This window comes from Sarcophilus harrisii, chromosome 1 (assembly GCF_902635505.1).
Source record: "Sarcophilus harrisii chromosome 1, mSarHar1.11, whole genome shotgun sequence".
Classification (NCBI taxonomy): Eukaryota; Metazoa; Chordata; class Mammalia; order Dasyuromorphia; family Dasyuridae; genus Sarcophilus; species Sarcophilus harrisii.
In genome coordinates, this window is record NC_045426.1 from 203,206,694 (window position 1) to 203,221,258 (window position 14,565).

At 30.8% G+C, this 14,565-nt stretch overlaps 1 protein-coding gene across 1 annotated transcript in view; it reads left to right on the top strand.

Annotated features, from left to right (window-relative positions):
• FBXL17 (F-box and leucine rich repeat protein 17) overlaps positions 1-14,565 on the top strand; it is a 495,113-nt gene that overhangs the window by 30,194 nt on the left and 450,354 nt on the right. The window contains 1 exon segment of the mRNA XM_031968710.1: positions 474-605. Within this exon segment, the coding sequence (XP_031824570.1) occupies positions 474-605 (132 nt within the window).

Below are 14,565 nucleotides of genomic sequence, written 5' to 3' on the forward strand. Positions count from 1 at the left end.
TCTTTTAAAGAATAAATTCTAGTCATTAGTTCTACTTTTTATCATTAACTTAAATAATTTTTTTTCTTTAAACTTCACTTATGACTTTAAATTTTCCTGTGTACTTAGGTACAAGTTTAAGTTAATTATAACTAATGTTGAGGACTCAAGTAAAACAACATAAATATTAAACTTTCAAAAATTATTGGCACATAGGTGCTGCAAGGTAAGCACCTTAGGAAGGAGTTTAGAATGAATGTATTGAAAAATGTTGGTTTTTATAATGATAGGATACAGACTTAATTTTTTTTTTAAATTAGAAATAATTGTTTCATTGGCACATTTTGACACAGGATAAGTTGCTTGTTGTATGCAAAAAAATATGTAGATATAATAATAATAAAAGTTGCATCTTCATTACTACCAGTCTATTTCCTCAAAAACAACCACTACCACTACAACAAAAAAATTCAACTGAGTCTTTTTCTTTACAGCTGGGTTCAAAGTGCAAACATCTGAAAGATATTCATTTTGGCCAGTGTTACAAGATCTCAGATGAAGGAATGATTGTTATAGCTAAGGGCTGTCTGAAGTTGCAGAAAATATACATGCAGGAAAACAAATTTGTAAGTATACATGCTACGTGTTTGATGGAAAACTTTTATATTATTGTGTGTACATTTTTAATTGTGCTGTATTCATAATATTGCTTATTTTTTCTTTGTAAATGAAGCAAATATACTTTAATTCAAAACTAAGAAGCTTTTCAAATATTGATTTATAAAAAAAAAAGCACATAATTTAACAGCTGCTTATATGTAGTACTGTAACATTAAGAGATCACGAGCTACTAAAAGGTCCTTTTGAAAGACACCTTACTATAAACTTATTTGGGTACATGTGGTCAGTTGAAAAACAAAATAAAGATGAAAATGCAAGCCTTGATGCCAAGTATTTTGCTTAACTATACAATTCGGACATATATTGTTGATATTTGACTCAACACTGAAAATTATATTGACATTGCTTGCTTATTAAAACTTTAAGAAAAGTCTCACGTATACATATATTGTATTTAGCTTATACTTTAACATATTTAATATGTATTGGTCAACCTGCTATCTGGGGGAGAGGGAGGGGGAAGAAGGGGGAAAAATTGGAACAAAAGGTTTTGCAGCTGTCAATGTTGAAAAATTACCCATGCATATATCTTGTAAATAAAAAACTAATTAAAAAAAAAAAAGAAAAGTCTCAGAATTTTTGTTACGTTAAGAAAACGATTTGTGGTGTTGAATAAAATATATGGAGATTGACAACATAAAAAATTGTCAATGTTATCCATTAAGTATTCTTAATTGTGGATCTAAAAGGACATATTATTAGTGAATGGATTCTGAAAGAGGCAAGAAAAATAATTACATAACTTTCTTTTGGGTGGGGGCGCTAAGGCAATTGGAGGTTAAGTGACTTGCCCAGGATCACAAGGCAGTGTTAAGTGTCTGAAGCCAGATTTGAACTCAAGTCCTGACTTCTGGGCTGATTCTCTATCCACTGTGCCACCTAGCTGCCCAGTTGCATAATTTTTAACTAAATTTGTGACTAAAAGTGAGGGTATTTTTCACACTTCTAAATGAAAAATTCTAACTCTTAGATATTGTCTTATTTGGCTAAATTTGATAGCTAACTGTAAAATTTTGAAAAACATGGAAAGAACACTAAGATTTAATATATAAAGTGTCGAAAATATTTTATTCTTGGACTCTAAGTAACAATTTGAGTTTTCCCTTCCTGAAGATGATGGAATTTAAATTCCCTTCCTTGTCTTTGCCTTATTCTCACAATATGAAATATGGCAAATATTTTTCTTTCAAAATGTGGTAATATGATCACATTAGAATTCTTTTTGAGATATAAAAGTTTAACATAATTTTTTCTTTTGAGCATTTTGAAAATATTAAAGTTAAGTTCTAAAGTTTTGATTTCTCTTTTGAAGTGTTTTTACCTTAATATAATAGAATGTATATTTGGATATTTGATATTTTTTATTTTACCACTAACTTTTCTTTTAATTTTTAAAAGTAATTTTTTTTTTGGTTTTGAATCAACAAATAGTTACAAGCATCTGTATCAAGTTGGCTTGATGCTATTTTAATTGGTGTCAAATAAAAGTACTTAAGAGATAATGATATTGTAATTTGGCATGCTTGTTTTGAAACAAGTTCACTACTCTTTTCTAGTTTGCTTAAATAAATATATAATATGAGGGAATTTCATTATATTTTTCAGAAGTAGTTATATTGCATATGATTTAAAAACTAATTTTATAACTTGATATATAGAATAAAAGCACAATCTACATTTTTCATAGGTTTGCCTTTAGATGGCAGTATTGTCATTGAATATTTCAATAAAATAGCTTGTGTTTCCATATTATATCAATGAAGAAAAGCAGATGTATGGTTTTAAGTATTTATGTGTATACTAAAGTATGTTATCATTATCCTTCACAAGGTTTTTCTGTGTTTTGTAATTCAAAACACCATCAACTGTAATGTAAAAAGTTTATTGTGTGTGGATCTCAGGAATCACTTTTCTTTGGTTAGAATCATTGATTAAAATAGGGAAGCTTACTCCTGTTTCTATGTGAATTGAAATGGTTTCATTAGGGTGGAATGAGAATTATGATCTAAAATTTTCAGGAGTAAACATTAACAATGATAAAGTAGGATTTGTATCTTTGTAGAAGAGATACTACTTATGGAATTATTTCACGATAATTTTTGAAAAAGATAAATTTTTAAAAGTTCATAGCATTTGCTCTAAAACTGATATGTTGAACTGCATACTCTGGAAGGAGATTGGAAATATTAAGTTGTGCTGAAATATTTATACATTGCATATTTCCCTTTATCCCAATAAGATTTTTGGTCACTTATTTTATACTTTTCATAAAGATATATTTAATTACTTTGATTAGTAATTGTTATTTTAATATTTTATGTTTTAAAACTTTACAATAATAATGTGGTAAAATCTTAGTTAGCCATAACTTAAGAAGCCAAATTTCATTTCTTCACCTTATCTGAAATGATAAGACAGTTGGACTAAATGATCTCTAAGATTCTTTCCAATCCTAATTTAGTGTTTTTATTTTAAAAACAACTTAGGGTACATTCTGTAATCAGCACAATCTCTCTGCTTTATGTGTAACTTTAATATCTTGTAAAATTCTAAATTGTTAAAAAAAAAAAAAGGTGACATGATATTCAGGATAACCTTAATATAAGATAAAATTAGAAAAACAAAGGTCTATAAGCAAAAAGGATTTTCTACATAGTTAAGGCATTCAGTTAACCGGAACACTGAGCACTGGTTAATTTGTCGTCTGGTAGTTATGCATATACACATGCACATATACATGGTATAAATTTTTGTGCTTATTTGAATAATGTTGAAGGCTTTTTTTGGAAATGAGATGGTATATGCATATGGGCATGTATACTATTGATATAATAACATCACATTTAATTAGGTTCATTGACTTTTACTAAGTCATTGCATTTATTAAGTTTGGGAGAGTTCTTATTTTAAGCATTTAAAAATTCTTTATTATTCTTCCAGATTTTGAATTTCACATTTAAGTATTTTTAGTAAGGCAGATATAAAATGTCTGAACATTTAATGACAGAAGGAATCAATCAGTAGGTGGATTTTCAAGCAAGTGAGAATTTAAGAGTAATAAGAATGGCCTTTGGTGATTTAGACTTTTTTTTTTTTGTTTGAGTAACATAGTGTTAAAATACTGTTCTTTATAATACCTTATATTGACATAGCATATTCAGGTTTACAGAGCATATCAGTATCATAGAATCAGAGGTCATTTGGTCCAACTCTCCCTTATTTTACAGATGAGGACACTGAGGCCCAGAATGTTTTAAGTATAGTGATTTGCCCAGGGTCATACAGGTAGGTAAGAAGTGGAAGAGCTGGGTTTGAATCCAAGCTTTCTGAATCAAAATATCCATCTTTTTATACCACATGCTTCTTCTCATTATAATCTGTAATTGTTTTAGAATTGTCACCATTTCATGGATGAGGAAGCAAGCTTAGAGAAACTGACTTGCCAATGATTGCATATCTGAGAAAGGTTGAAAGTATGATTTGAGCTTCATTCTACTGATGTAGAGACTTTTTCCCCCCTATTATGGCATGATCTTATTTGTAAAAAGAATTATTAGATATCTGTCCTTAGTATCTTCTTACTCTGTACTAAAATATTCTTGGGGTCATTTTTGTGTTAATGACCATAAATTCTGTTATATGGCATTCTGTCACTTGAAACTCTGCTAATCAAAGCTAATTAGCTTCTATATCACAGTAATTGAGAAAATAACATGGCAAAAAAAATAGTCTCAGAAGAACAGTATCTTAAAATTCCACAAGATGGTGATGTTTCTTCTTGAAAGTAAAACCAGCTATAGTGCTTTGCCTTTGCCTTTCCTATGCAAAAAGTAAGCTTTTTGGTCATTTAAAAATTAATTTCAGTTTTTTACTTTATCAAATATTGAGCTCCTTTTGTATGCAGAACTCTGACTAGGTTCCTGAGGGTTATATATTGTTTCAATAAGGCAATAGTTACTTCTGTGGTGGAGTGGAAGGACAAAATGTAACACTTCTTGTATACTCAATGCCAAGGTAGCATTTTAAAAATGCTTGTATTACAGAAACATATTATGTCAAGTTACCATTTTTGTTAATCTGAAGGAGAGACACTGCCTACCAACACCATATTCCAAATTTGGTATTCAGACAATCATGAGTTAGTTGTCTCTGGGTAAGTTTTATTACCTCTCCAATTTCTGCTAGATCACCTTTTGGGAGAATCAGTGAGTATTAGTACATTAGTTTTTCTCTTTGTGGTGAAGTCAGCATCTAATTAATCTTATCTTCTTCAGTTGGTGAGAATATTCTTATCCTTCCTCTCTGTATTTTTTAAAGATAAGGGTGTTGGGATATCGCTGTAAGTGTTCTGGGTTACTGATATAGAAGATTTTAATAGTAAGTCAAATTAATTATTAAAAATTCAAATTATCAACTTGTAGAACAGAATAAGCATTTATATAATGTCTCCTCTATGCTAGGCACTCTAGTAAATGCTTAACAAATATCTCATTTCATTTTTACAACAACCCTGCAAAACATGTATTGTTATGACTCTATACTGAAGTGTATTCAAGTATTAAAACTGAGGCACAGAGAAATTAAGTGACTGTCATACAGCTAGTAAATATCTGAGGTTAGATTTGAACTTGGCTCTTCCTAACTCCAAGATTGGTACTCTGTCCACCGATCTGCAACAGTAATTGAACCTACTTATTTGAATTTAATATTCTCTGTACTTATGATATTCCATAGTATTATCCTTTAATGTATTATATAACTCTATAATCTTTTTGAAGTTCTTTTCAGTATCACTTGTGTTGTTCAATTACTTGAAAATGTGTAATTTAGATGTAGTATATTTAGTGATACAATCAAAATAATTTGGCTAATCTTAATTCTTGACTAGAGAATTTACTGTATTACTAAGCTATATTGTATGTATAATACATGGTAAAATATAAAGCAAAAACAGAAATGGCTCATAGAACAGTCTTACTTTGCTGATAATCTTGATTACATCATGAGTTTTCATTTTTTTTGGCTCTGGTGAACAGTCTCAGGATCATAGAATGTTAGAATTGTAACCTTATCTATCAGAAATGCTCAAGGGTGTATAGTGATAAGAATGTTATAAAAATAAGATTGAGCACTTGTAGTTTGACTAGAGGGCTAAATATTTTTAAATGAATGAAAATATTTGAATACAGATGTCATTCTCAATATCTTATTTGCTCTTGCAAACATCATGACACAGATCAGGCTTGGTGTCAGTGGCATCTGAGTTCAAGTTTTGCCTCTTATACATTAGTGGTGGTAATCATGGCCAAGTTCATGCCCCAGGCAACCATATAAATCTCAGATGCCGAGATCTGTATTGGTGGAGATATATCAAGAATTCTCTAAATTGAAGAAATCATAAGTCTAAGTTCCACTATTCCTCTTTTATCCCCCATGTTAGCCAGCTTTTATTAGGGAACATTTTGGGACCATCTATTTTTGTCTGCCTCATGATGAGTTTGAGAGACAGTATTATAAGTTAAAGAAACTGTCCATAGAATCAGAGATATAGAGTTGGAACTTGGAAATCATTTAAAATATGTTCTTTTTAAGTTTTAGTTTATGAAAATCAAGTGACTTAGCTAAAGTTATATAATTAGTGGAAAATACTGGATAGAAGAGGTATTTCCGGAACTAGCACCTAGAATATTTTGATGTTTATAGTGAATATCTTATACATGCTCATTACAACTAGAAGGGATGTTAGAAATCCTTTAGCATAACTCTGATATTTTAGAATGCTAGAGAATGAAGCATTATAAAGTAGTAGCAGTAGAACTAAGATTTAAACCTGTGTCTCAAAATGTTCATGCCACTCTGCCACTAAGCTTTTTTTCTCTGCCCTGCATCATTTAGCATTATTGATGAATGGTGCTTTGCCTGCTCCTTTTTGGCTGTATTATATAGTACCCAAGTTCTTTAAAATGAAAGTACAAGTAAACAAAAAAAAAATTTAGTGGGATTCCTATTTACTTGGGAACATAAGTAATTGTAAAAAAGTTGGTTTTGAATCATAAAACATGATAACTTCATTATTTTGCAAAATCATGTTATGATTTAAAACAAGAAAAAACATCAGATTATCTAGTCTAGCCCCCTTCATTTTATATATGAAGAATCTAAAGTCCTAAAGGTTTATGTCTTGGCTGCAGTAATGTGGCTGGGGCTTGAACTTAAATCTTGACTATACACCTGGTGTTTCTTCCCACTATACTATTTGCTGGTGTTATTTAGTTGTTTTTCAGACTCTTTGTGACCCCTTTTGGGGTTTTCTTGGCAAAAATATTCTCCAGTTAATTTCCAAGAGGAGATGACACACACAGGATAAAGTGATTTGAGCAAGTTCATACAGGTGATGTCTGAGACCACATTTGAACTCAGGCCCTTCTGACTTCTGGCCCAAGGCCACAAGTCACTGGGTTACCTAGCAGCTTTTTTTGCACACTGTAATATAATTTATACTGTGTTTGATTAATTTTAATTAAAATCTGTGCAAGGAACCTAACATTTTCTTTTTGTTTGATAGTTCAAAAAATCCTTTTTTTTAAATTGATTTTTTTAAATTTTCAAAACATATGCAAAGATAATTTTTCCACATTGACCCTTGAAAAACCTTGTGTTCCCATTTTCCCTCACTCTCCCCCTTCCCTAGATGGCATGTAATCCAATATATGTTAAATATGGCAAAAATATATGTTAAATCCAATTTAGGCACACATATTTATACAATTTTCTTACTGCACAAGAAAAATCAGATCAAAAAGTTAAAAAAAAAAAAAAAAAAGAGAGAAAATAAAATCCAGGCAAACCACAACAAAAAGAGTGAAAATACTATGTTGTGATCTACCCTTAATACCTACAGCCTGCTTGGGTATAGTTGCCTCTCTCCAATACAGGTCCATTGGAACTGATCTGAATTAACTCATGGTTGCTGAGAGTCATTTCCATCAGAGTCTAAATCATGAATCCATTTCATCCTTTTCTTGGTATATGGTGTTAGGTGTAGGTCAATGCCTAATTTCTTCCATAGTAGTTTCCAATTTTCCCACCAGTTTTTGTTAAATAGTGAGTTCTTATCCCCAAAGCTGAGGTTTTTGGGTTTGCCAAAACTCTAAATAACTGTAGTAGTCATTGACTTTTTTGTCCTGTGAATCTAACCTATTCCACTGATCTACTATTCTGTTTCTTAGCCAGTACAAAATGGTTTTGATGACTGCTGCTTTACAATATAGTTTTAGGTCTGGTACAGCTAGGCCACCTTCATTTGCAACCAGTGCTGTATCTACTTTTCTTTACTGGGAAGGTAGAGCTATTTTGGAAAGCTCTTTTCAGTAGTATTAGTAGACTACTAATGTCTTTGGTGTCCTTTATCTGTCCAAGCACCTTGCATATTGTTTGTACACAGTAGGTACTTAATAAATGCTTGTTGAATTTGAACACAAAATTTATGAAGAAGGTACATTAGAGCCCTGTTTTTTAAACTGGAATCCTGTAAGTGGATCTGAGGGTGGTGAAATTATGATTTATTATGAGTACATGTTTGGAGATACCTATTTTATATATCTATATACCTGGTTTCAAGTAAAAATTTTTTGGGCAAAAAAAAGGGTCAAAAGTAGAAAAAGTGTAAAAATCCCTGCATTAGAGAATGATTTTGTGTATCTTCCTTCCATACCTCCCCCATTTTTTTTCCTTAACCAAAATCTGTTATATCTATTACAAATAGAAACTGATTTCTGTAGTTGATTTGAGAGTTCAGACATAAGCCTTATAAGAAAATATAATGTTTGAAGCAGTTTTTTTTTTTTTTTTAATTTTTTTTTATTTCATGGATATAAAGAAATGGTTATATAACTGGGAGGAAAACTCGGGACATTTGAGATAGCATTTTAAAAATAAGGTTTTAAGGGTGAAGTTGACCAGTATCTATGCTAAATTATTTCTGGAATGTGAATCAGAAGCTACAGATTTAATATTTGTATGTAAATTAAAACTTTTGATATGCTTCAAGAAGATTTAAATATCTTAAGTGTAAAAAGTGTTATATTATGCTGTGGAATTGCATAATTTTTTCATGTACTTATTTTTGTTGGGTGTGTGTGTATGTGTGTATATATGTAAGGATTGGTAGATGGGGAGACAATACTAGCGTGCCAATGAAGATGATGAGCAATAGTGCAAATAATCTAAAAAAGTGGATAATGCAAAAATGATTTAGAACTATCTTGGGAATTCATTTTCCCTCAACACATTTTAACTCTCTTGGTTTGCTTGTTTTAAGGAGCATTTTTTTTAAAAAGTTTTTTTCTTTGTTACTTTTTTTTTTTTTTAATTACTTATGTTTCTCCTTGTATCCAATTAGATACTGCTCTTCTCCTGGAGCTTATTTTTTTATGATTTTTTTTTTTTTAAATAAAGAAAAGGGTGAAAAATTCATCAAAACCGTTCTGAACATTCGAAAAAAATGTGTATATAATGTTTCATTCCTCTGCAAAGGAATGGAGGTAAATGTCTTCTTTGGGGTAAGCTTGTTTTCAATAATTTTGCAAGATTTCATTTAAAATTTTTTTTTTATGATGCTTCTCTTCCTATTTACATTGTTTTTGTCATTGAATAATACTGTTTGTACTGTTTTTCTGGCTTAGTGTGCCAAGATACCTCATTTTATTGTGCTTTGCTTTATTATATCTCACAGTGCATTTTTTTACAAATTGAAAATTTGTTTTAACTTGCATTTCAGTGCAACTCTGTATTGAACTCCTGATTATTGTTTTGGACCAAGAGAAATTAAAGAATTCATCTTTGAGGCAAGCAGGCAGAAAGTTCTGATAGAGATTGGTTTAGCTTTGTAGTTTCACCCTTTGGGGAAGTGGTCCAATCTGTTATGTCAAAGTTATGTCAAACTCCTGAGATCCACTCTTTGTGGAGGTCTAAAGCAGTCCTCCTTACAAATAGCTCTTTTAGGGTGCTAAGGTTCCTTTCAGGATGCCAGCTAAGGGCATGCATGCCCCAACCTCTTGGTTTGTCCTATTCTGCTGGGTAAGTTCCACTGAGGGACTTGCATTTCTATGCTCTCCCAACTCTCCCAAATTTCTTATTTACCATTCCCAGTGTCTATTGTATCCCTTCACTTTGTTTGTAACATATCCTAAGTAAATCTACTTTTTGCCTAAGAGAAGGGACATTGTGAATTCTTCCCATGGCTGAACTCCAACTTTTGGTGCCTGCCATCATTTGATGCCAAACTCCACATCATAGATTACATCAGTAATAAACTTAATTGATAAATGTTTTGTATGTTCTTACTGCTCCACCAACCAGCTTGTCTTCTGTCTCTCTCCTATTAATTGAGATAAAACAATACTGAAATTAGGTTATTACCCTACAAGGGACTCTTAAATATCTAAGTGATAGGAAGAGTCAGTTGATGTGGTAAACTTCCTTGTTGTCTTATTTTAAGAAATTACGACACTTTCTCTGAAGTGGGAGTAAAGGTACCAGGAGTACTTATATGAAATAGATTTTGAAGAACATAATTGTAAAAGAGTATTATAAAAATGATGTAATAGAGATTTGGTTCATGGCATTGAGAAATTGTCATAGGCATCCATCACAAGTTACAAAGGTTTGCTGTTTTATGTGAAATAGTGCCATGGGCTTGAGCAAATACATTTAGGCAAGGCAGAGTCATAAATGAACGAGCACTTTGCTTTGGGGACATAAATTTTTAAAGTCTCAGGGGCTGAGTAGCGGCAGGATCTAGGGAGTAAGGGAAGGAACCTGGAAGTTGGGGAGAAGTCTGGGAAATATCTAGGAGCAGCCAAATAGAATCTATCTGACTGATCAGGTCCCAGACCTGTCTAAAGATATGTAAATCAGGATAATCTGGGAAAGCTAACTTCTTTTTTGTATGCAATTAAGAGTTTACTTTATGACTGTCTTAACTCTTAATTTATGGTAACCCAGTCTAGGAAAGCTAAGTTTTTATCAGGGTTGTCACAAAGATTGTTGTGATTTCTTTAAAGATATTAACTGATTGGAGACAGGATGGATTATAGACAGTCTAATTAAAGACTCTGACTTCTATTATTTTATACAAATGGAACAGTCTGGAAAACTGACCTGATCTTAGTTGACAAAAGAGCAGATTGGGCCTACTCAAATAATTCCTAAGAATAAGGTAGTTTAGAATTCACATCAGCCCCAATATAGAGCAATACCCTGATCAGATTGTAGCTGTCTACATTAGAGGCAAGACCCTTCACTTGTAAAAAGATTAAAACATACTGAAGGCACAGATAATAATTTACATTTTGTAACAATAATTTTTATTTAAACTATGTGCATTATTTTTTAGACTTAATGCTATTGCCCACTTAGTGGACTATATTGTAGACATAACATATAAATTGGGATATTAAAAATTCATGTGACTCACTTTATTATGATAATAGCTTTATTATAGTGGTCTAGAACCCCCAATATCTCTGAAGTGTGCCTATACTTCATTTTGTGTCACTAGGTAAAATGTATTCTTCAGGCTGGTTATTTCTTACAATATAGTAATATTCATTACATTTATATTACATGAATTTTTTAGACCTTCCCCAGTTGAGTTTGTTTCTAGTTCTTTGCTACTATAAAAAGCTTTGCTTATAAATGTTTTGATGATGTATGTAAAATCTTTCTTTTTGTTAGGAGCCCAAAAAATTTGAACAGATTTGTCACCATTTGAATAATTCCAAATGCTTTCCAGAAAGTTTGTACTGATTTATAGCTTTGATGAGATTGAGGTCTGGAAATGGAAACCAAATGATGAGATTGGTGTATGTACCAAATATTGGAGTTAGGTCATGTGATGAATTTAATAGCCTTTTTTAATTTATGAGAAGAGGTTGTAGACAAAATGAAGAGATAAAATAGACACTAGGAATGTTAAATAGATTTGAGAGAGCATATAGTTAGCAAGAAAAGAGCTTTTAACAATTAACAATAGAAAAGACAAGTTTTCTAGTGTTACAGTTAACCAGGAAAAAGGGAATATGAGATAGAAGTGTGCCATTAACTGGGAGGCTAAATCCATACAGGAGTTGAGTACTCTAAAAAGAGTTGGCTATTATAAGGAGAAAGACATCATGAGGCATGAGGAGGAAAGTGGATGGGAAGAAAGACATCACAAGACAGAATGCTGTGGTGGGCTAACCCAAAAAGGATTCAGCAAAGATGATGTGAACTGTGGGCAGATGGGAAAATTTAACTTTGGGGGTTTGTTTTCTGATTGGATACAGTAAGGTGGGGTTACACTAGATCTCCATAGGAGGTGGTGGGAATTGTAAAGTTGAGGCTGATCCCCATCTGTGACCTTCCCTGCTTGCCTTGGGAAGTAAACCTTATCAGTACTTTTTTTTTTTTTTTTGGCCAACCTTACCTAATTACATAGGACCTCATTCATTACTGTTTTTCTCCTTTAACCATTTATCTATTAGGAAAAGACTCTTGGTCTTATGTAGCTGTGTGTGTGTGTGTGTGTGTGTGTGTGTGTTTGTGTGCAGAGGATAGTTAAGATATATCTGAGAAACTTGATACAAGGATTTTTTATAAAGATTTTTTTTCTCCTTAGTTACCCACATTGTTTATCCTAGATACATTAAATTTATTTTTGCTTTTCTATTTCATATAATCAAAATAACCTATTTTGTGTTTTGTAATTGTCTCTATTCCTTATTAGTATAAGAATTTATCCATTATTCTTAGCTATAAAAAGGATATGATTTGCTTCTCTTCTAATCTTTTATAGTATGACTATTAATATTCAGATTAGATACCTAATTTGAATTTATTGTAGAATATGGTATAAGGTATTGGTGTAAACCTAATTTCTGCAAGACTGCTTTTCAGTTTCTCCAGCAGTTCTTATTTTTAAAGTTAATGCCCTCCCCCCCCAATTAATTATATTTTGGAGTTTTTTGAATACTGAGGTATCATATTGAGTTACTTTTTATTTATTGTTGATAATGCCTTTCATTGAACTCTTTTGTTATTCTTTCCATCCTATTTATTTACAAAAACAGAAAAGCTCTTTTAAGCTGTACTAAATGGATTTAATGATAATTATTTTATATGTTTTGAGGTCTATATAATTTTTCCATCATTCCTCCATTTTTTTCATTATTTCCCTTGAAATTTTAGATCTTTTGTTGTCTCAAATGAAATTTGTCATTGTTTTGTCTGTGTTTTATAAAATATCCCTTTAGTAGTTTGATTAGTATTGCTCCAAGAATGTAAGTCCACACTGGTAATGTTCTCATATTTATTTTATTCTCATAGCCCAGCCATAAGCTTAGAACATTCTTCCAGCTTTTTAGGTTTCCCTATTTTTTTAAGGACAATTTTGTAATTGAATCACTTACAGATATTGATTCTCTTTTGTTAAATGTCTTTCAAATATCCTCTGCATTTTGTAGATATTTTGAATGGGACATCCCTTTCTATTACTGGCTCTTAGATTTTGTTGTTCTGATATTAAAAATGCTATTTTTTTTGTTGATTTATTTTATAGTTAGCATCTTGACTGAAAATTTTAGTTGTTAATTTTTTGTTAATTGCATAGAATTTTTTAGGTTTTTGTTTGTTTTATGTTTTTAGCATAAATGAGTGTTAAATTTTATTGTTGATGTAAAACAGTTTGCCTTATTTTACTATGGGATGTCTAGGTAATGGAGTGGATTAACCGCTGTAATGCAAAACCAAAAAGGTCCGAGTTCAAATTCTATTTTTAAATACAGAATTTTAGTCTACATATAATTGGGAAAACTATAAATATAAAATTATAAAACTAATTATACAAGAATTATGAATAGTTTACTTGGGTTTTCTGGAAGAATTAAAAGAAATAATTCGGGAAGATCTCATGTCTTGCCTTTATCTGCAAGACCTCAAAGTTCACTTTACAAATTTACTTGAATAACATTTTAAATGAAATAAGTTAGATTGGAAGATGTTTGATATAGAATATTCATATAAGTTTAATTTTATGTTGGTCGTTTATTTGCACAAAGATTTGAGTTATTTGGTCTTTCTTGATTTGTCTATATTTTTATTTAAAATAATAGCTAATAATAAAAGGTAACATTTACATAGTGCTTACTATATGCCAGGTATTTTGCTCATTTCTTTACCTTTATATTAGTTTATCTTCTCTACAATCCTGGGAGATAGATTGAAACAGCTGAACAACACAAGAACTAGAAATATATATGTCTATTGATCATGGAAAGTTTAAAGCATGCTATATAAATGTAATAGAATAGTATTAAAATTTACAAAAAATGGAAACACTTGCATGAACTGTTAAAACAGGATAAAATAAACAGTCAGAAAAATTATACAGAATGACTACAATATAAATGAAAATAATGGACCTTAATTATTATTGCATAATTATATTGTTTTTTACAGTACAATGTAATTTTAATTTATAGTTTTCTAAGTCAATAGGCAGTCCATAGGAATCTTCTTTATTTGAATCTGAATTTGATACCATTGTTCTATACTCATAGTCTCCCACCTCAGGAAAAAAAAAAAAAAAGAAAGAGATACAGTTTCTCAAGGTTTTTTCCAGGCCAAGTTTAGTCATTATGATTAAATATAAACATAAAATAAATAAAAATAAATGTAATAATACATTGTATTGTATTTTTATTTATTTTGTTAAACATTATCCAGTTACCTTTTGGATAATTACATTTTAATCTGATTCAGGCCAAAGGAGATGTAGAATATTATATAAGCTATTAGGCAAGATCTATGTGTTTAGTTTTGCTAACTGTCTTTTCCCTCTCTTTATTCCTTGTTAGAAGATATTTT